The following is a 23148-nucleotide window of genomic DNA, read 5'->3' as shown; positions in this document are numbered from 1 at the left end:
GGACTGGTGTCGTTACAACAAACGCAATGCATTTTGGGAAATACATCTATTCAACTCAGTCGCCTAACTAATAGAATAGATATCCGCCAACTTAAATCCATGCAGAGAACGCGGTATGTTTAACTTATCACACCCAATCACTGTGTGCAGTCACCTAGTCACCAGAAACACTGTTGCCTTTGTACGTTTCTGCAAACCACGGGGTATGTTGAATGTCCACACTTCTGAAATCACCAAAAAAGGCTTCATCAGTAGGTTTCATATCAGCCTTGTTTCACGCTAGTAAAAACACACAATGATACAATGACACATGGTTAACACTGTGAAACGATTGGTTAGGTTTAGGCAACAAAACTACTTGGTTGGGTTAGAAAGAATATCATGGTTTGAGTTCAGATTAGGTAACAACTGTAACAACTTAAATAGCGTAAGTAAACAATAACCACCCTGCTAATTTAATATGTACAAAAACCAAAGTGTACAAAAGAAAAGTTGTGATATTTATGTGCCTTGCTCCCTGCCTCTATGCTAAGCTAACTGTCTCCTGGCCATAGCATGGTATCAATATGCTCATCTAACTATATCAAAAAGTAGGACTTTGTTCTAAATGTTCAGTTTGTGACCTGTAGTGTGCATAAAAGACTTCCCAACAGGGATCACCCAGACACCATCATTTCACTGCGGGAAAATGGGCCAAATGTTCAGCTCCTCATTAGTATAGATGGGCTGCTCTTCATGATTTAGCCTGTTCAGACGGGTGCATTTCCCCCCCCATAAAAATCTTGCCAAGTGCTGTTTTAAGAAGCTTTCCTGACAGAAATCCCTCCTCTCCGATAAGAGGAAAAGATGAATCAATGTGTGGAAAGATGAGAAATGGAGGCATAAATAGAGAACTGAACAAAGCCACGCGAGTCACACTCATAACATTCACTCTTCACTCTTAGTTCGGTCAGTGAGGCTTAATCTTTCTCAGCGTGGCAGCTCTAAAATCCACTCTGGAGGCTTCATGACGATTGGCTTTAAATATTCCATGGTGACTGAAGGCAGGGCAGATGGGAGCCAGTTCGCTCAGTGTGGAGAGAATGGAGGCAGTAATGAGGTCTGGATGGGTCTCACTGGAGGTGATGGGGCAGTTTCACTAAGTCTGGTTTAACAAGGTGTATCATGGTGGCTTTTATAGGTGAAAGTGCACCTGTAATAGGACAGTATGTACAACATCATCGTATGCTTCAAGCGATGCTTTATTAAACCACAGCACCTAAACTAAATATTTTGTCATGGCATCCTGAGCCACCCAACCCTCAATATAATATGCATCTATGTACATGAATGCTTTGAACACTTTGTGTGACCGTGTTGAGTGCTGAGATACAGCTCTACATTTCAAATCCTTCTATTTCTCTGACTGCCAGCTCCTGAAAAGAAGCGTGTTGTGTTACTGTGACTTGTCCTTCGCTGCAGCATAGCTGTATATTCAACACAGCTGTTAACACAGTTGTTCTACAGTTTCCCAGAAGACACGAACAGCGGTCTCCTGAGTGAAAGTCCTCCACCATCCCTTAGCGGACTCTCCCGCTTGTTATACGTTATGCCCCATAACTCTCTATGTTACTTCTTCTCTGGCTACACTGGCTTAAAGTAAAAGTGTTGGTTTAAAAGAGTGTAAGAGATAAGCGATTTGGCCTCCAGTTTCAATGCTGTATAGACTGTCGGTATGTAGATATCCAGTATGAAAAAATGTATAAAAGATTTTGGGAATAATGTATCCAAAACAATTCAGTTTATAAAGCCAGGATATTACACACACACTGTTACATCATATGTCCTGGTAGCAAAACTATGAGATCGGCTGGTAAAGACTGTTTCAGTGCTGTTAACAGTGACAGTCAAATCTAGCACTGTCACACATTTTATATGCATGAGTATGTGTTGAAAAAAAACGCACAGCTCAAACTTGTGTCCAGTTATAACGCAGTAAAGGACTCTAAATGCATGGACAGGACATCAGTGTTGATGAGATCTATTGCCTCAGGTGAGAGTATGAGAGTGTTCACATGAGTTGGTTGGCTGAGTTGGTTGGCAGAGCGGGGTCTTTTCCCTTGATGAAAAGTTTGCTGTGTGTGTGTGTGTGTGTGTGTGTGTGTGTGTGCAAATCTCCTAATTGCAGGAAACACATCAGATTGAGCCTGTTTACTTCTACAGGATAAAGCAGTAGCCCAGCAGGCTTTGATGGGGTTTGACTTCAACTAGCATCTTTAATGCTGAGGAGATGGGTGGAGTGGCTTGGTCGCTTCCTCCGAGGGCGTTATCAGCCACTTTGAGTAAACTGCTGAAGTCAGTGAGGGGGGTTGGGGAAGCAGAGGGAAAATGAGAATGTCATAGGTAAGTTGTAGTGACGTTTCTTTTTCCTACATCCTAATTTCAAATACATCGGTTCATAATCTTGAAAAAAACAGCACAGGCTGATTAAAGATGAACGGATGAGAATGAGAACGATAAAAGACAGAGGAGACGATATAATCTGGATGATTAGCAGCGCTGTTGCAAACATGTCCCCGTGGAGGACAACCGAGTCCTCTCTCTGGAGGCTGGGCGGAGACGTCATGCCTTCTCTCTCATAGAGATAAACTACTCGTGGGACGGCTTATCCCAGTTTCACCAGATCATCAAAGTGGGAGAAGATATTAGTGAGTTACTGTAGATGAATGTCTGCACAGAGCAGCTTCATGTGTGCCAAACGCCGACAGTCCCGAGGTGTTCCAGAAGCGTTCAGGCAGAGGGAAACGCTTCATCTACTCTCACACTACTCCTTTTCTTGCCAATAAGCTGCGGCTCTACTTACTTCCTTGGGAGGTGGTAAAATGTGCAGTTATAGTGACATGTAGTTACTGGTACTGTATGTACAACTACATGTAATATGGGGACACTGACACTGAGTCATGAATAAATAATGTTTCACATTCTCAACAATGTTTGAACCATACACAGGAATTAATCAAATAATAATGTAGAGTAAGCTACGTGTAGCTGTAGTAATAGTGGTGGAGTGGTCAGAGTGAACATTGAATATTTTGTTAACAGTTTTCAATTATTTGTAGGAGGTGGGGGAGCTCAACCTTTCCTAGATACAAGTAGGGGGGGATTGAAGGAGAAGGTAGGGTGTGGAGGATGTGGAGAGGGAGAGTAGGGAAGGGAAGGAGGAGTGAAGAGTTTGAGAGCAGAAGAAACATTGAGTCTAATGTGACGGTCTAGACAATGTGAGGCCCTCTGTTAACAGTCTTCATTGGACTTTGTTTTACCTCTATTGGATCACTAGTGAAACATGAGTGATGATGAACCTGCTGAATGTCTGATTACTGCAAACAGCTGTTGGGATGTGTTAAGAGCACATCATGTGTTCAGAATGTGTCCGTGTATTCGTTCACATCCCTACAGATGAACTTCTCTCCCTCTTGTTTTACTGCACACCTTTCAAAGCACTCAACATGGAATGGAATGTCTTTTATGTCCTGCATTAGTTAAGCTTCCATAATAACAGAGGACTCTTTTATATGAAGCACTGAATTATTAATTCACATCTACATACACAGCTACGCTACATGCAGAAGATGCTTTGACGTTGAAATGTGAGGGTGAATATTTAATAGCACACATTAAGAACAAACTAGCCAACAAGCAGTGCCCAGAGATACAATTCAAACAGCACCGTTATTACCTCATCGTTTTATGAATGTTTGAGTTATGGTCAATACACGTGTGACCTTTGACCTGTGACCACCAACATCTAATCAGCTCATTCTTGAGTCCAGGCTGACGTTAGTGCCCAAACAATTGAAGAGATTCCCTCCAGGCGACCCTGAGACGCTGCGTTCACGAGAATGGAACGACAGACGGACATACTGCCTCTGGCCACAGCTGTGGCCGGCACATTAAACCAGAAACATAAGACACATCCACCTCAAAAGGGTCAACTTCATGGTGGTAGATTCATCCATGTGGTAACACACCGTAAAAGAATTCTTCCTACACAAACTCATTCAGATAGACAGTTCCTGACATTCAACTTTAGGCACGAGTATTTATATCTATCTCTGTCTGATACTGACACATTTCAAGAGATAATAAACACTGACAAATAAAAACAGTCTTTAGTCAAAATGTCCAGGTATCCTGTTAAGTAAAGGTGTTTTTGGCACAGACCATGGCTGGATTAACTGCGTTCCTCATTGGTGAAACAATAGCTATCCTCTACTCACTTCTCACAAACAGAGAAATAATGCAAAAGTAATCCTATTACTGTGAGTTTTAAAGAGTTCACACTCACACACACACACACACACACACACACACACACACACACACACACACACACACACACAGCTTCTCGTTGACAGAGAACGCTCAGGGCCGGAGACCGAGGCAGAGCTCATCATCTGATAATGGTGAGATTGCAGTTCTTCCAGTATAATTAAAGGAGAGACAGCAGTGGACTCTTAGAGAGAAGAATGTGTCGTCTCTGTCCTCGAGCGGCAAAACTACCAGCCACTCTTCAGCTGGATGACAGAGAGAGAGAGAGAGAGAGAGAGAGAGAGAGAGAAAGAGAGAGAGAGAGAGGGGAGAGAAGAGTCTGCTTAATTGGGGGAACAGAGATAGTGTGGGCCAGGAGGGTCAGCAGTGTGTGTGTGTGTGTGTGTGTGTGTTTGTAGCTGTAGAAGTCTGTGTGTGTGTGTGTTCATGCTTGTTCAAGTTTATTTTTATATATATTGTTTTCCACAAACACACACACACACACACACATCTCCAACGCATGTCCCTCGACAGCTGCAATGTGTCTTTCATACAAAGCTTTGCTGCCTGGACTGATCCTGTGACTACAACATGCATAGAATATGTCAAGTCTACCGTCCTGCTGTCCCTGCATATTGTGTGCAATATTTATCTTCATCACCGTCTTTACACACACACACACACACACACACACACACACACACACACACACACACACACACACACACACACACACACACACACACGATAATATGAAGATTCAATGAGCTTACATGTGGCATCCACTGATAATTAGAATTCCTTTTACCTTTGTTTTTCTTCTTACATTAACATTAATTAAATTGTATTCAGACATGTTTAACCCAGTTTAAAGGGAAACTCGACTGCTGTGTAGGCTTTAGTAGATAATCAGCATGTTGTTGTCAGTGAGGAAAAACTGGCCAAGGATGAAGTTGGCCTCACAATCAGACGTGTCTGTTCTTCCACGTTTCCCCACTGATAACATGATTTGGTTTCATAACAATAACTGTGCTGGGCAAATGAAAAATGGATCAGAAACTCACTCCTGCAATTCCCAGCGTTCTTTTCCTTCATGCTATCAACATGGAGCTGGTGATGTCCAGCAGGTCTGTCCCCACTGTGGTCCCCTCTGAACCATCACAACAACCACTGGATGGTTTGCCGTGACATTTGGTACGGACTTTCATGGCGTCACCAGTAGGTCCAGGATGATGAATCTTCGTGACTTTGATGATCAGACTCAACTTGACTCTAGGGCAGTCTGACACTGAGCCTTGATTGCTTCCATTAGCTGCGTGTCACAGCCACTGCTGCTGCTTACGTTGTTGTTGAGCAGGATACATTATCAGACCATGACAGAGAAGACCAGACTACAACAACACCCCGTCTTTTTCACCTCACACAAAAGCCTCGCCTCACATCCCTCCCTCAGTTTGAACACCTCTGCTAACATGCAAAACTAAGATAGTGAGCTAAACATCAGCATGTTAGCATTGTAATTGTGAGCATGCTATCTTCGTGCCGTTAGCATTTAGCCCAATGAACAGAGGAAGGACTGTGGCTGAGCTGCACTGTCAATGTTTCTAACACTTATGTTTAAATGCACGTTGGTTAAATGAACACTTTATAATTACATTACAATGATGTTTGCTGTAACAAAGTCATTAGTTCTGAGAAACACTGACACATTTCTGCATATTTTTTGTGCTTAACAAATAGCAGCATATTTATTCATATGTCATATCTCTGTTCCCATATTCTTATGCAGCAGTACTCGTGTGCCAGTGTGACGAGCAGCTTTCTGATAGCAGCTGAGCCGAGCACAGGAACAGAGCGCTTTGGTTAATTGGAGCTGCCTTCCATCTGATCGAGACGCCATGAGAACTGCTGCAGAGAGGAAATTACTGAAATCTGTCAATTGACAGAGCTTGAGGCTCTTATTGAACGGCTCATAAAAGCCAACCTCGGCCATCCAGCAGGATCAGTCTTATCAGGCGACAGACACAATGGCACCTCGATTCACATCCAGCTTTAGACAAAAAAAAGAACGGCTCTAATCTAACAGCAGAAAACTGCTCTGCTTTCGTTGATTAGCAGTGGGACTGGACGTCTTTATGCAAAAATAAAGAAGCAAAAGTTCACATCGTCTACGAAAAAAGAAATAAATATCAAAGGCAGCCTCACACCCAGCTACACACACTCACACATACACACTTCCTCTGCATTGTGTGGATGATGGCAGGGAGGAAAAAGCTGGGCGTCCTGATAGCGCTGTGATGGAGCGGTATTCTGGGATTGGCCTGTTTGTCTTGGTAGGTAGTGTTAAAGTGAAGTCCAGTAGTCGGGGTCAGACAGGAAGTAGCCCACTCTGAGCCTCCAACAGCCTTTAGCACACATACACTGGCAGACTACTCCCACATTAGAGTACTGACGCATTGACCTTCACTTACGCAGAGTAATGTTGTCAGCAAACAATTCATAATGGTTAAAAGGCCTATACCGTTATGAATCAACTGCAAGATTAAAGTAAGCTCATTCGTCCAAACAAACAATTGTTGATTGTTCTTTGCTTGTATCTAAGAAATGCAACTGCATTACCTATGTGGTCCTTTGTTACACAACTACTCCAGTAATGGAAACCGATGACATGCATACATAATGAGGGTGGGAAGTAGGTCTGGAATAACAACAGGCCTAACTCAAACTGGTGGTTGAATTCAGAGGTCCAAACTCCTGAGAACAAGAGGACGTCAATCTGTTATCAGCCAACTCGTCAAATACCGTCAAGTGGCCCTTCTCTTCAAACTATGACACTCTAGGCATCAGCATCCCTCTAGTGCCAGTTTTAAACATGTCATGGATGGAGTGTCAGTTACCACTAATTACATGCATTGAGTCTTTTCAAAATAAACTTCTTTGTTCACAGGAAACATGCAGTTTCCCTTTGTTACAGGCATACAGTGTCTTTTCAAAATAAACTTCTTTGTTCACAGGAAACATGCAGTTTCCCTTTGTTACAGGCATACAGTGTCTTTTCAAAACAAACTTCTTTGTTCACAGGAAACATGCAGTTCCCCTTTGTTACAGGCATACAGTGTCTTTTCAAAACAAACTTCTTTGTTCACAGGAAACATGCAGTTCCCCTTTGTTACAGGCATACAGTGTCTTTTCAAAATAAACTTCCTATGTAGGTTTGCTTATTTTTCAGATTTACAATGTTAAGTTCAGGCAACAAAAACCCTTGGGTAGGCTCAAGAAGAGATTGTTATTTGGGTTAAAATAAGTACATTTGTTACGTAAAACAAGCAAGTGAAACATGGCGGTGCAACATATCGGACTCGCTTGCGTTGTAGATATGAAGGGCTCATTCTAAGAGTAAAACACAACAACTCTTAGTTTCAGGGGATGATTGCTATGAATATTACATTCCATTTCTGCTAAAAGATCCTCTGAAATGCTAAACACTGGCCATTTAAAAGAGGGTGGTGTTTAAATGACACTACTGAATGCCATCATCCACTTAGTGGTGGTGATGTGAAGTCATGTGACCCCGGTGTAGGTCGCATATAGCTTAGCTTTAGCTTTTTAAAAAATCATAAAAGTGATGTTCATTTGTGACGATGATCTTGCTGAACAAAACGTGTGAGCATCATAAACCTTTTCTTTTTTTTCCACATATACTGTATGCTATCAAGATGTTCCATTCCATTCGTAATCCATGCAGTACGAAACAAAGCAGAAGTCAACACGTCATCTGCTACAAAAGCCGCCATCTGGACCGATCAGTGATAAATATGCAACTTTGGTTTGACCTGTAACTGCTGTGCCTCCCTGTGTTCATCAGTGTCATGTAGAAGAACACCGAAGCGTGAGGCAACATTTCCTGCATTTATTCAGGACACACAAGAAGACTGAAAACAGTGAGGGTGGGGAGGCTATAAGAGTGTCGTACCACATGGCATGTCTCTCACACACACACACACACACACACACACACACACACACACACACACGTGCAGAGATACAGTAAAGACATTTGATTTGCCCAAGGAGTCACTGACAGCTGTGGAGATCAATCTGGATGATACGGACATATGACAGGTGACATGATCTGCTCAGGACACCATTACGCTACCCTCTTCCTACTGCTAGTGTGTGTATGAGACACACACACACACACACACACACACACACACACACACACACACACACACACACACACACACACACACAGATAATGAGTGTGTTGACATTTATAAACCCAACAGCCTTCAACCTGTGAATCTGGTTATAATTTTATGGCTTTAATCAAAAGATGGGAAACATTATGGTGTGACGTGACTCTGTCGTGTCAGAGAAGACGGACGGAGACGTTCTGTCCCCAATGGCTGTGTGTGTGTGTGTGTGTGTGTGTCAGTGGAACCCATTAAAGAGATGTGATGGCATGGTTGGAGGTTGACAGGCGGTTAGGAGAGACATGGGATTCTGAAGTAAGGACGGCTGTGTATAACAGCTACATGAATGGACGATGAGTAAACAGCCGCGTGTACATGTTGGGTATTTCTGCATGTGGTAGCATGTGTTGTGTATGTGTGTATAGCTGCTCTGTTAATCCGGCATCACACTCGATCCATAATGCATCCCTGCTGCTGCCAGCTCAGCGCAGAGCTCTTGAGACAAACAGGAAGCTGGGCTGAGGTTAAACTGATCGGATACGGTGATCATCACGTTAACTTTCATTTGGACTCGACCAATTCTGACAAAACACTTTCATCACAAAACTCTAAGAGAGGCGATGGGAATTCGGCCGACCCTCTGGGGAGCAGCAGGCTGTTAAAGACGCAGGAGTGGTAGAAGGACTTGGTTTTTGGGGGAGATGAAAGCAGTTTGTCGGGCGCCGAAGGAGCCGACGAGATCCGTAATGACGCCTTTTGGTCCTCCCGTGGTGCAATGCACACGCTGCACTCGGTCCACCTCCCCCTCTCTCAGAACTAGTGAGAGCAGATGTTGATGTTTGGATGCTCAGCAGCTCAGTGTGTATATGTTATCCACCTGCCTTATTAGAGAGTCAGGAATCAGGTGTGTGAATGTGCAGCAGAGACACACTTTCCTCATCTCAGTCTGACTCCTCCAAGTTCATTACATTTATGACAGCTTCGTCTTATTACACATTTTTACATACTTAGTTTTCATTTTCATTTCTTTAATCTGTCAACGGATAAAAATGTCTTACGCACAAACACCCTGCACGCTCAGTCTCTTTTATTTTTCTCTACGATACAAAAATACGTAAAAATGATTGACTGGCTACATGCAAGAAGCCAATTAGGGGGTCAGGGTTGATTCTATTAACAATCCAAACCTGCTAAAGATCCAAACGGGGCTAATGAATGAATGACATTAGCAAGAAGCTATCGTTTAGCTGCCTACAGCACAACCACTACCACCCCTCTTTACAGCCTTTGTTCCACAAGCTTTACGTTCTGCATCTCTGTATTCTTTGCCTTGCTTGTCGTAAAGTGCTTTGTGCTGGAAGATGAAGTAAATCGGCTTATCAGATGCCATTTCCGTTGATGAAGTTTGCCTGTACGGTCTAATAAGGACTCTCTGAAGGTGTGGAAAACCCCCATAAAAATCCAGACCTGTTCACAAAACTGTAAGGACGGTTGTATTATTTAATGTGCAACAATTTCAGATGAAAAATACAGGCTTGGTGTGCCTGTATTTTTTAACACTCTTTGGTGTTGAAAACTCCAGCATTGAGAGCCTCGTCCTGAACACCCTTGAAAGGAGGCAAGAGGAGAGAGAAGGATGATGCTGGGAGTCAAAGATAAAGGCTCCGCGGGGAGAGAGGGAGAGGCATTCATCTTGTTCTGACACAGATACTGATAACGTATGGAATCTGGACGGAGGGGTCGTCTGCTGCATGCTAATGCTAATTGAAGTTGTCGGACAACTTAACATGCTAATTCGACCAGACATGCCAGCGATGAAAGAAAGCGGTGGAAACTTTGTCCTTGATTGGAGACAACAATAGTGGAAAAAGAGAAGCGTCGTAAAATGACGCCGACGCAGAGCATGAGGCGGCGAGGTCTGGATTACGTTAGATTCTCAGAAAGAGTCTTTCCCACACCGTGTCACGACACTCCAGTGACACTCTCAGTAAACATGTTGGCACAGCCACATAGCACACATACACACATAAACTGTAATCTTTGCAGAAGGATCAAGAGCATCTTAAAGAGGATTACTGGTGAAGGCCTGAGTGTAAATACAGTGTGTTTCTGTCACAGTCTTCCAGCAGTTCGTTGGGTTGGGGTGCAGCTCGATGATTTTGGAAAATGTAAGATAAATACATAGCTGGAACCAGGAGATAGTTAGCTTAGCTTAGCATAGAGACTGGAAACAACTGTCAGTCTTTATGCTAAGCTAAGCTAAGCAGCTGCTGGCTTCAGCTTCATATTTAATGGACATATATGTGAGGGGTATCAGTCTTCTCATGTAAATCTTGGCATGAAAGCAAATTATTATATTTCCTATAGTGCTCATTTGAATAATAATATCCAGAACAATTTCCCATGAGAATACGAGGAGTTAATTTAAAAGATGACTAAACCCACATTGAACTATCTAAACTGTTGCAACACTTACAGAATAAGTGACACTTTCTACAACAACATTGTGACAAAGCAGGATGAAGATCTCCGTCAGATGGAGACGTTGCTCTGTTACATTACATTTGTCTGGCTTTTTCTTCCAGCTGGTTTTATCCAGGACTTGAAGTTCTTTTTGGATGTAGGTTTTCTACACTGTCTGAATTTCTAAAACAAAACAGCTTGCTTTAATGGTCAGCAGCAGATCTTTGCTGTGACTAGGCCTCACACAATAATAACTATTTTGGCCGATCGTACAATATATGGACACACCCTCGATCATTTTAATGTCATCTTCTTATTGTACGATATATATGGACACGACCTCAATCGTTTTTACGTTATTGACTTATCATACCACATATGAGATGACTCCGATCATTTTGACCATATTGTCCAATCTTACGATGTATGGACATGATATTGCCTGTTGTGTACATATACCAAAAGTACATGTAGTACATTTTAGTGAACATGATGGCAGAATAAACAGCGGACATGGCACAGTTTTGTTAACAGATTCATTGTTTTGCTTGTGTGGTTTTATTTATTTAGAACCTTCCAATTCCAATGAATATTCTTCATGAATTAATTCTTAATTCCCTGCTACTAGAAAGAGTGTACCTTCTTTATTATATCGTAATTATATAAGTGGCAGAAAATGGTCTTAAAATTATAATATCGTTTGCTGCAATTATTTTGAAAACAGGAAGGAGGAACTGAGGACAGCTTACCTACTAACATAAATTACTTCAGCCTTGTGACAAACATACACAGTGATGAGCTGAGTGATAAAAATCCAATCAGTTGTTGAACTGTACATCAAACACGTCACCATACCGCACTAGGGCGCCCTCAGCATCCTCTGAGAACATCCTGTCTTCCCTTCATACAGAAGACATCGCAGATCCTAATTAGCCAGCTCACGATCCCAGAGAGAGCATGTGGGCGTGGGGGGGGGCATCAAAAGCAAACAAAAGAGCTCTGGAAGGACGGGAAGTGACAAGCAAAGTTCACTGTCCCCAGAGAACAGTTATTTTTGCTGTTTGGTCTCCGATATGCCCTCCAGCCTCAGTGCAATAGAAACTTCTCTTCGTCCGCAGCGGATTGGACGGAGTTGAAAAAGACAAAAGTCTCACCTAAAGATAGAGTTTAAATGCGCGGCTGGGATATTTGCTCAGTATTAGCCTCAAGAGACGGCAAGAAAACAGGAGAAACGGTGACAACACAGACCGATGATAGAAATGTCAGACAAAACAAATGTGCTTTTGTATTGCAACTTGTATCAGCTTTAAGATGGTTGAACTCTTGGATTCTAATGAATGGTATGAAAGTAGAAGAAGGAATTGTTACGTCCATGAAGATCACACACAACTTGAACATGAAGGTTTTTTTTTCTAGTGAGGAACTGTCTGTGTTTTCTGTATCGCCTCCTTGCCTGGCATCATAAAAGCCTTAAGACAGGGATAAAAGTGTTATTTATCTGCATGTTAATGTAACTGTGGCTGTGGAAGTGACAGTTTAGAGCTGAGGGAGAAGCCTTTAATCTGTAAGCCGATGCATCAAGTGCTCAAAAAGAAAACCTGACCTGACACTCGGAGGATTTAGTGCCAATTTCACCTTTAGGGCACAAGTGTAAAGTTGACTTTACTCCATCGTATGCGCTAGTGACGCTACATGGCAGCACTATAATGACGGGAGCGGTCTTTTGTGCGGTATCTAGACGCAGAAGGATTGCGTGTGGTTAACTGGGTTTAGGCAACAAAACCACGTATTTAGGGTTAAAAACACATTATGGTTTGGATTGGATGTATGCTAGTAATGTAACGTAAGCTACAGACATGACGTCACGTGGCAATCAGTAAATGCCGGTCCTCTGAGTGTTTGTTGCGTCTGAAACTAAGAATCCTGTTTTCAGTAGACTATTATGAGCCCTTTGTATCTGCATAGGGAGCGGGTCCTCTTCACGGAGTCCGCCGTGTTGCTCTGCCGTGTTTTTACAGTAGCCCGGAATGGACCAACCAAACCCTGGCTCTGGAGAGGGCCTTTCACAGGGCAGGTATTCAGTTACATTCACAGCTAGATGCCACTGAATCCTAAAACTCCGAAATATTTCATGATGCCATGACTGTTTAGAAACAGTTAATCAGACTCATAAAAAACATATCGCTTCTGTCTTGCTCGACAGTTGACTGATGTGATCACCGAGTCCAGTGGATTTTGTGGTTGTCACAAATAATTTAGTCAATAAACATAAAGCTTAACTGTGTTTGTCCTCCAGAGCTCAGGGGCGAGGTGTGGCTCATACTGAATGTCATAATGAGTGTTCCAGGCATAATGTATGAAATGTGTATTATAATAATAGCAATTGTGCCATGTAATTATATGGATGTAGTTGGCGTGGCCTGCAGGGGGGGTGGGGTCAGCTTGGACACAACAGGCATTTGTGAAAACAGTAATAGAATGAGCTCCTGGGGAGAGAACCTATCTGTATGCTGTAATTATATAATCATATATATATGTAATTATTGCTGTTGCTGGAGAGAATATAATTATCCTGCTACATCCCCCGTCACTGACACAAAGCCAGACATTACCACACTAATGGCAATATGCACAATAGCAAACCTGATCCCAGTAGAGTCTAAACCAAGACACTGTATCATCGCTCATTTGACTAGTATCTCATGTATACTCTCTGAACTCAAAGTGGGACTCATTTCTTCTTCATAGGCCAATATTATGGTATCCATGCATTTAAAAACATTTGCTGTAAAACCTACCAAAACTGCTTATTGACTAAATTGAGACAAATTGAGCTGACAAGTCATTTCTCAGTGTTATAAATCCAGAAGTCACAGAGTCTGAATGCCTTTGATAGAAAATATGTGTGTAGTACACATATACCATTGTCATATCAATACGTGTGTCTAATGCATGCATGGTGTTATGTGTGGGTGTCCAGCTCTTCCATAAATTTGTATAAATTTGCACACTTATGAGATACTTTTTGATTTGAATCTCCTTCTACACATGTAATGCTACCAAGATGATTGATGTGTTAAATCCTGTGTAATTCTTTGTAAATGGGCGCTGCAGCTTATTAACGGTTATACTTTTTGACTTAAATTACGATCCCACAGTCATCTATTGTATTTGAGACATGACAATCAGCATCAATGCACACAGCACGTATGTACACACAGCTCTCATGAACACAGTACTTTGACCCCGAATGCCAAAATAATCCCTGACGACTATGACGGTCTAAATTGTAGATTTGTTATCTTTTGATTGTGATGCTGAGAGAGGTACAATGCTGCTAAAAGTGGTTTAACACTGAAATATGTAATTGGCTTCACTTTGGGCAGGTCTGTGGTCATACACTGAACACACAGAGCAGTCGTGTCAAAATCAAGCGGTTTGGAGAGAATGAACTCTGCCTCACAGAGCATAGTTTGGTTAGAGCTGTACGACAGTAAACAGAGTAGACGAAGTCGAGGTCGCAAACAGGAAGCAAAGCAAGCCGACTTGGCCGTCTGACCGTCTCCTTCAGGTCTTCAGATATTTGTTTCAATCGGGCCTGTTTGAATTGTTCTTTCACATCAGCTAGTATGGGTCATGTTTCATGCCGTCAGGAGAAAAAGACAATAAATCATAAATCAGTCATGTGAGTTAAATGTTCGGCAAAAGAGTTTCCACAATCTATTTAAAACTTAAATTTTTTTCACCAAAGCCAAAAAAAATTGTCAAGCGACCGTAAACACTTCTTTCAACAATCGAGAAAGTTCAATCAAATTTTGCGGTTTAATTTTTGATAATGTGAAATGTCAAAATGGGTATAAAAATATGTTAATGGAACACCAGAGTCCCCGTTGACATAGAATCAAATGCAGACAGACTGGATGGGAATGTTTGACCTGCTATGAAGACAACTTATACCAAGACATGTGAGACAACAATCAAAAGGTTTCAGGCTCAAGTTCAATTTCATTTCATATCCAAAATATTTACATTATTCAAATTCAAATCATCCAACAGTATTGTCTCATTATTATCAGTGTATCAGTGTGAATCAAACACATGTTGGTATACATTTCAGTTTAGCACAGTAGGATATGTCTTGCGTTATTCATTAATATGTCTAGATGAAGTGAAAAATGAGGGATTTCACAGAGACACAACTGAATGCGTGTCATATTTTGTGTGTGCATGTGGGTCCAACATAAAAGCGTGTGGACAGAGGTGTTAGTATGGTAGCTCTTCCTCTCATCTCTGCTGCACTCACAGTTGATTGGGTTAGATGGAAAAGCGGCGAGGACTTTGTGCTAAGCCTCAACACTCCTAATCCTATCAGCGTTCAAAGGCAGCGCTAAAGGTAAGGCTCTCCGAAGAGACAGGCACATCTGGCGCCTGGGTGGAGGGACGGCAGCAGCAGACGGACCGGGAGTCAGACACACACACACACGCATGCAGACATTACATTACATTACAGTCATTTAGCAGACGCTTTTATCCAAAGCGACTTACAATAAGTGCATTCAACATTGGTAATCAAAAGAACTACTAGTCACCAGAAGTCATAAGTACATTTCCTTTTCCAAACAAGCATCTAAGAGCATGAAGCAGAGCATAACTCAGAGCCAAAGTACAGTGCAGAAACAAGAAAAACAGTTAGTGCTATAAGTAGTACGAATACAATAAGTGCAACAAGCTAGTATGAAAACAATAAGCGCTAAGTGGAAGGCTCAGGGTAGCACTTCCTGAAGAGGTGGGTTTTCAGCCTGCGCCGAAAGATGGGCAGCGACTCCACTGTCCTGACGTCAGTGGGAAGTTCATTCCACCACTGTGGGGCCAGGACAGAAAACAGCCGTGACCGGGTCGATCGGCCGCCAGGACCTCTGAGCGACGGGGCAACCAATCGCCCCGAGGCAGCAGAGCGAAGTGGTCGGGCGGGGGTGTAAGGCTTGACCATGGCCTGGAGATAGGAAGGAGCTGTTCCTTTCACTGCCCTGTAGGCTAGCACCAGAGTCTTAAACTGGATGTGAGCTCTTACAGGTAGCCAGTGTAGAGAACGGAGAAAGGAAGTTGTGTGGGAGAACTTAGGGCGATTGAACACCAGGCGAGCTGCGGCTTTCTGGACAAGCTCCAGAGGTCTGATGGCCGTCGCCGGGGCTCCGGCGAGTAGAGAGTTGCAGTAGTCCAGGCGGGAGATGACAAGAGCCTGGATGAGAACCTGCGCCGTCTCGTCAGTCAGGAAGGGACGAAACCTCCAGATGTTGTAGAGCAGGAATCTGCAGGAGCGTGTAACGGATGAAATGTTTGCCGAGAATGACAGTTGGTCATGCAGGGTCACACCCAGGTTCCTCACAGTCCGAGTTGGCGTCACCACGGTATCATCAATGGTGATGGACAGGTCCCGGTGCGGGCAACCCTTCCCCGTGAGGAACAGTAGCTCAGTTTTGTCTAGGTTGAGCTTGAGGTGGTGTGTCGTCATCCACTTCGAGATGTCAGCCAAACACGCAGCGATGCGCGTCTCCACTTGGGTGTCACCGGGGGGAAATGACAAGACCAGCTGGGTGTCATCGGCATAACAATGGTAGGAGAAGTCATGCGAGCGAATAACAGAACCCAGAGATGTTGTGTAGAGCGAGAAGAGAAGGGGGCCCAGAACTGACCCTTGCGGAACCCCCGTAGTCAGCGTGCGTGGTTCCGACACGGCCCCCCTCCAGGTCACCTGGTAGGATCGACCCGTCAGGTAGGATGCAAACAGGGAGAGTGCAGAGCCTGAGACGCCCATCCCCTCGAGGGATGAGAGGAGGATTTGATGGTTCACAGTGTCAAACGCCGCAGACAAGTCCAGGAGAATCAGGACAGAGGAGAGAGAGTTAGCTGTCGCGGCGTGAAGCGACTCTGTCACCGCAAGGAGGGCCATCTCTGTCAAGTGACCCACTTTGAACCCGGACTGGTGAGGGTCCAAAAAGCTGTTTTGGTGGAGATAGGAAGACAGTTGGTTAAAGACAGCACGTTCAAGTGTTTTGGATAGAAAGGGTAGAAGAGAAACCGGTCTGAAGTTCTTGACATCAGAGGGGTCAAGTGATGGTTTCTTCAGAAGGGGGGTGACTCTGGCGGCCTTGAAGGCCGTGGGAAAGCATCCTGAAACAAGAGATGTGTTGATGAGGTGGGTGAGGAAAGGAAGGAGTTCAGTCGCAATAGACTGAAGAAGAGGGGAAGGGATCGGGTCAAGGGAGCACGTGGTGGGGCGGTTAGATGCAACAAGGTTGAGGATCTCGTTAGGGGAGAGAGGAGCCAGAAAGGGTAAGATGGGGCGTGGAGATGGGAGGGAGAGCTGTGGGGGCAGGATTGGACAGGGAGAGAGGGGCTGAGAGAAGGAGGATCTGATATCGTTTACCTTCTTGTCAAAGAAGTTGGCGAAATCATCAGGGAGAAGGGAGGAAGTAGGAGGAGGGGGTGGGGGTTGGAGGTGTGAAGTGAAAGTTTCAAAGAGTTTTTTAGGATTGGAAGCAGAGGTTAGGATTTTAGAGCGGAAGAACGCAGCTTTAGCAGTAGATAGAGAGGAGGAAAAAGTGGAAAGAAGAGCTTGGAAGTTAAGAAGGTCCTCCGGGAGTTTGCCTTTTCTCCATTTACGCTCAGCCTCTCTTAGGCTCCGTCTATCAGTACGCACTGAGTCCGACAGCCACGGGGCAGGTGGAGTTGGGCGTGCAGGCCTGGAGGTGAAGGGACAGAGTTTGTCCAAAGTAGAAGTTGGGGTGGAGAGGAGAAGATCAGTAGCAGTATCAGGGGATAGGAGAGAGAAGGATTCAGGGTCAGGGAGAGCAGAGGTGACAGAAGCGGAAAGATCAGCAGGGGAGAGGGAGCGGAGACGACTCCGGGTAGAAACCATGTGGGTAGGTGGAGGAAGTGATGGAGCAGAGGATAGGGAGAGGGAGTAGGACATGAAATAGTGGTCGGAGAGCTGGAGGGGAGTGACAGAGAGGTTAGCAGTAGAACAGTGCCTAGTGAAGATAAGATCCAGCTGGTTGCCGGCCTTGTGGGTAGGAGGAGAAGAAGAGTGGTAAAGGTCAAAGGAGGAGAGGAATGAAAGAAGAGGTTCAAACTTATCGGTCTGGATGTTGAAGTCACCGAGCAGGATAAGCGCCGAGCCATCGTCATGGAAGTGCGAGACTAATGTGTCGAGCTCCTCCAGGAACTCACCAAGAGGCCCTGGTGGGCGATACACAACAGCAATGGTGAGCTTGACTGGATAAGTGACAGTAACAGCATGAAATTCGAAAGAGGACGGGGAGAACTGAGGAACAGAGACAAGAGAGTATTTCCATTTTGGGGAAATTAGCAGGCCAGTACCACCACCCCGCCTCGCAGCTCTGGGAGTGTGAGAGAAAGAGTACACATCTGACAGAGCTGCAGGTGTGGTGGTGTTTTCTGGTGTGATCCAGGTCTCAGTTAGAGCAAGAAAGTTAAGGGAGAGCAAGGAAGCGTAGCCCGAGATGAACTCAGCTTTCGGCACTGCCGACTGGCAGTTCCAGAGCCCCCCCGCCACCACTTGCTCGCCCCGAGCTGAGAGAGTAGGATAGATGAGGTTAGTGGGGTCGCGGCTCCTGAAAGCTGCCCAATATCTACGTGACCGCCGGGCAGAGGACCGGACAGAGATAGGATGCAAACACATGGTAGTACACGCTCGAGAAGTCTTAGCTTGACGAAGTTGGGCTTGAAAAAGTTGCCCTGTTGCCTTAGTTTGCCAGACGCTTGAAAGCTGACGCTTCCAGCAGTGGTTAAGTACAGCTATCTACTGATTGCTCATTGTCTGCCAGGAGTGGAAGCTCCTCCTTTGCAATCAGTGAACCAGGCTTGATCAAACAAGCCGTTTCAAACAAGCAGAAACTCAGATAGCACTTCACAACTGAGGCCACTGAGACAGGCCTAAGTACAGCTATCGAGACAGTTCAAAGCAGGTTACTTTAAAACAGGCCTAAGTACAGTTTAAAGAGCAAGAACAAGATACTTATCAAATGCAGGTGAGTTTAGAAGTTCAGCTGGTCCACCAGGAGATGGATACACTGAAGTTAAAACTCAAACTGAATTACTTATATCCTTGAGAGGTGGAAGCTCCTCCTTTGCAATCAGTGAACCAGGCTTGATCAAACAAGCCGTTTCAAACAAGCAGAAACTCAGATAGCACTTCACAACTGAGGCCACCAGCAGACGGACCGGGAGTCAGACACACACACACACACACACGCATGCAGAGACACCCACCTGCTAACACGCGTGGCCTAACTAATGAAACCTCTCTGGCAGCTATAAATACAAGTGACTGACGGTAAATGTGTCACTGATGGAAATCAAACTCACAGTGAGAAATATTAGTCGCTGCTGCCGACTGAAGACCAACGGCCTAGCCGCAGCGTTGTCAAGCGCTATCAATCATCGAGCAAACTGCCGGCCTGCGTTTAATGACATCGCATGGGCTCAAATGAAAGGAGTGTTGTGTACGACGGTGACTGTTGTCATTGGATAGAGCAAGTTGAAATAGTAACAAGAGAAATAGTCTACAGCCATGCTAACAGCTCTGTGAATATGATTGAGGATGGTTTCATTTTGTATTAAACAACTTCATAGATATGTGTCGCCGCTCTGCATCAGATATGCGTAGTTGTTCAGAATTTCGCAGTATTGCTGTACACAACAACAATTTACTGTAACAGTCACAGTATATGGAGGCTACGGACAAAGCACTGTCTGTGGGCAACACCAAAATAATGTTTCATAATGCTCAGTGTTTTATGCTTTATGGGTTAACTAATCAAAACTCTGGTTTAGTCAACTTTTCCGGGGCAAACGGCACAGTCACAAATGTTTCCGTTGAGCCTAGTCACCATAGCTCATAGGTGCTAAAGTCAGTAGTGTGTTAGCATGTTAGCACTTGCTCATTAGCACCAAACATATAACACAGCTCAGGCTGATGTGAATGCTTTTGCAGGTGTTTGGTCATAAACAAAAAGTTGTTGGAAAAATCCCAATGTTGACCAGATGATGTCACTACGTGAAAAGTCAGAGGATCACCAAAGTTATTCAAATGTATCAGGTGAACACGAACGTCTGAACCAAATGTCATGGTAAATCAACCTACAGTGGAGTTCTGGATAAAATTGATGGACAGACTGAGCAACATTGCAGCTAGCATGGCTAAAAGCATCTGGAAAGATATGATTGTTATTATAATTATATTATCAGAGATCCTGTTGACAGGAGTGGAAATGAAAGTTGATCTTAGCTTTACATTTTGCTTATCTTGGCAGAGTGTCTGCTAATGACAAAGAGGTGACAGTAAGACAGAAACACAGCAGGGGGAAATACATTGAGTAAATGTCTGTTGAGCTTTTTGAGATAACGTTATTTCCATAAAGGTGTAGGTATCCATGGTCACACTTTGGTTAAAAGGACAGAGATAAAAACCTGTGCTTGGAAAATCACAAAGTGAACTCCGAGACCAACAGGTAGCCCGTGAGCTCATGTGAGTGTTGGTGTGATGTGATGTGTTCCGTCAGCACGAGCTGACTACCGAGCTGTTGTGTGCCGAACGCAGACGAGGGTGAGGCAAGAATTAGAGAGCTGTGAGAGGCAAAACATCTCTGCATGACAAGAGGCTGGAGAAGGTTCCTCTTTGAATGGAACAGGACTGTACAACTGTCTCTACCTTAACATCAGGCAATAGGTCAACATCCAGGAATACAGACTTAATTTTACACTGCTGGCGTATCAGTCATTATATATATATATATATATATATATATATTTGACAAACTGTGCTTATTCTGCACTCAAAAAATAATGTAATTACTGCTCAAATCTGGTTGGATAACATTCATTGTATGTGTCATTACAAGCTCCTCCTGTGAAATGAATAATGAAGGAAAGTAAAATGTCAATTTTACTTTCGAGTATTTTCCCGGCTTGAAATGTTGTCCCACGTCAAGGTAATGAGCAAAGTGACCCCCCCCCATCCATTGCAGTAGTCTGGGTAATGACCATCTTCTTTTCTATAAAGGAACAGGCTATCACACAGACACACTATCTTCACTCAGCTTGTGTTTGATTTAGTACTGAAGCACGAGCACAGACCTCAATACTTTCCTTCTTTCCAGGTAAGAGCCTCCCTTCTCTAAATTGAGCCATTGTATCCGTTCCGCTACCCAGAATCCCTCAGCACAATGGACAATGGGGTCCGACTCCAGTTACCAACCAACCTGTGCACCCGTGCACATGAGCAGAAACAGGAGACGGGTCTCACACACTCTCCCCACGGTGTCAGACCCCCTCGGTCCTTTTCTCCTGCTGCCACAGCGGGGATCCGGTTGCGGGAAGGATGGGCGTGGCCCACCATCACGCCGGCTAAAACCTCCGTTAGAGACTAACTCCAGTATAGCGCGGAAGCCTTCTTGCCCCTTAATATTCCCATCACCCACAAAAGGTTAGGAAATATTGATCTGTGCTTGCTGAGCGGCGGAGGTCTCTGCCACAAGCAGCCAGTCCCCATGGATAGCTTGTTGTTTCCTCCGTCCTGCCACGACAATAGAGGCTGTTATCCACCAGCAGCTTTTTGTGCTGAGATGTGGAGAAGACAGAATGTATTTATTTGTTTTGGTTGCGAACCGTTATCGGCTCGATTGATCGCCACAGGGCTGGAATTGGTGCTGGATGGAGAGCGACGACAGGAAGGAGGAATGTACTGGAGGGCCTTATCTGGGAGCGCCAGGCCTCTGTGACGGGAAGTGGAATGTCAGGAGGGGGAAGAGGAAGTGGGCTCGGATGTAACGCGCAAACACACACTTATAGCCAAGCGTGCACACACACAAGCGCAAAGCCTTGCCTGCCTAATAGGCAATGGTGGAGAGACAACTCCCATCTTTCTCCTGTCTGTGATTTCCTCTATCTCCCAATTTATTGTTCCTTTCCCTCTCTCTCTTCCTATTAATGCGTGTTTATCAGCAGGTTTCAGGAATAAACAGCATTATGGTGCTTGAAGTGTATAGAATATCAAACCGAGGGAGGCTGTTTGGATGACACAACTGGATACAACAGGGTTCATGTGAGAACCGTACATGAGAACTGAGCACGTCCTTATGTCCAAGAAAGCATTCATTACCCCTTTCATTAAACCTGGCTTTACAAGCCTCCTTCGTTTCATTTGTGTCTGGTCTAGTGGTACTAATAATGCCTAGTGGTCAGGAAACACTAGCCAAGTTTACGTCCAAATGAAGCACAGTTTTGTTTTTTTTTACAGAATTTCAGAAAATGGGGATTAATGTGTATTTCCATCCACTGCTGTTATGCTGACAGTATGCCTTAGGCTCATTGGGTAAAGTCCTGGCAAAGTCAAATTTGATATTTGTTTTTACACATTGTACATTTTGGGAAATAATTGGTGAAGAACTATATGGTACTGAATTGTGGAGCAAGACGTTTTTTCTCATCTGAGTCCATCGCTCAGCACCATATTACAGCACTGAGATGAGGAATCCATCAACACCAAATAAACAACTAGCACACACACTCTCTCTCCGTGTTAACGAAAGTGAAGAAGAATTCATGTCCCCTCCTAAATGTGAAGGATTCTCTCTGGGCTCATGCTTCACCCTTCCACCAGGTTTCATGGAAATCAGGCCGGGATGTTTTCCCGGCCTGATTTCCTGCCGACAAACAAACAAAGAAACAAACTGAACCAAAACATCACCTCAGGTGATGAGAGCACTGATGAAGTCAAAATAACTTAAAATGAATGAGTTACTCCTCCAGGGAATGGGTCTTTATAGACCAATTCTGTCACCAGGTCATTTATAGAGCGCATTGAACATCACACAACAGAGAAACGGACCGAGTGCATCACAGGCGGGTGGATCTGAGTAGTTTGGAATAACTTTACTTTGCATCTAAACTGTAACGGAGTGCTTTGAGACCTGGCGACAGACTCATCTTTTACCAAACATGGCCTCAAAAGATTTATTCTAACAACATCACCAAATCCCGTCCAGCCCTAATCTAGGTTATTTGGCTGTGGAGGATACTGTATGCTGCAAGCCTTCACAGTAGCAGTGGCATAAAGCCGGAAAACACACACACACACACACACACACACACACACACACACACACACACACACACACAC

At 44.1% G+C, this 23148-nt stretch overlaps 1 protein-coding gene across 2 annotated transcripts in view; it reads right to left on the bottom strand.

Annotated features, from left to right (window-relative positions):
- esama (endothelial cell adhesion molecule a) overlaps window positions 1-23148 on the bottom strand; it is a 57158-nt gene that overhangs the window by 10707 nt on the left and 23303 nt on the right. Inside the window, exon 1 of one of the 2 annotated variants that reach the window (XM_068721370.1) lies at window positions 5352-5817. The exons of the other annotated variant lie outside the window; for it this stretch is intronic. Within the exon in view, the coding sequence (XP_068577471.1) occupies window positions 5352-5382 (31 nt within the window). The 5' untranslated portion in view covers window positions 5383-5817. Of the gene's footprint in view, window positions 1-5351; window positions 5818-23148 lie in introns of those variants that run through there. 2 annotated transcript variants of the gene reach the window in all.

This window comes from Cebidichthys violaceus, unplaced genomic scaffold, assembly GCF_023349555.1.
Source record: "Cebidichthys violaceus isolate CVI_PGR_0920_01 unplaced genomic scaffold, fCebVio1.0.p SCAF_27, whole genome shotgun sequence".
Lineage (NCBI taxonomy): Eukaryota > Metazoa > Chordata > Actinopteri > Perciformes > Stichaeidae > Cebidichthys > Cebidichthys violaceus.
The sequence above is the reverse complement of the archived record's forward strand: the minus strand, read 5'-3'. Positions and strand labels throughout refer to the sequence as shown.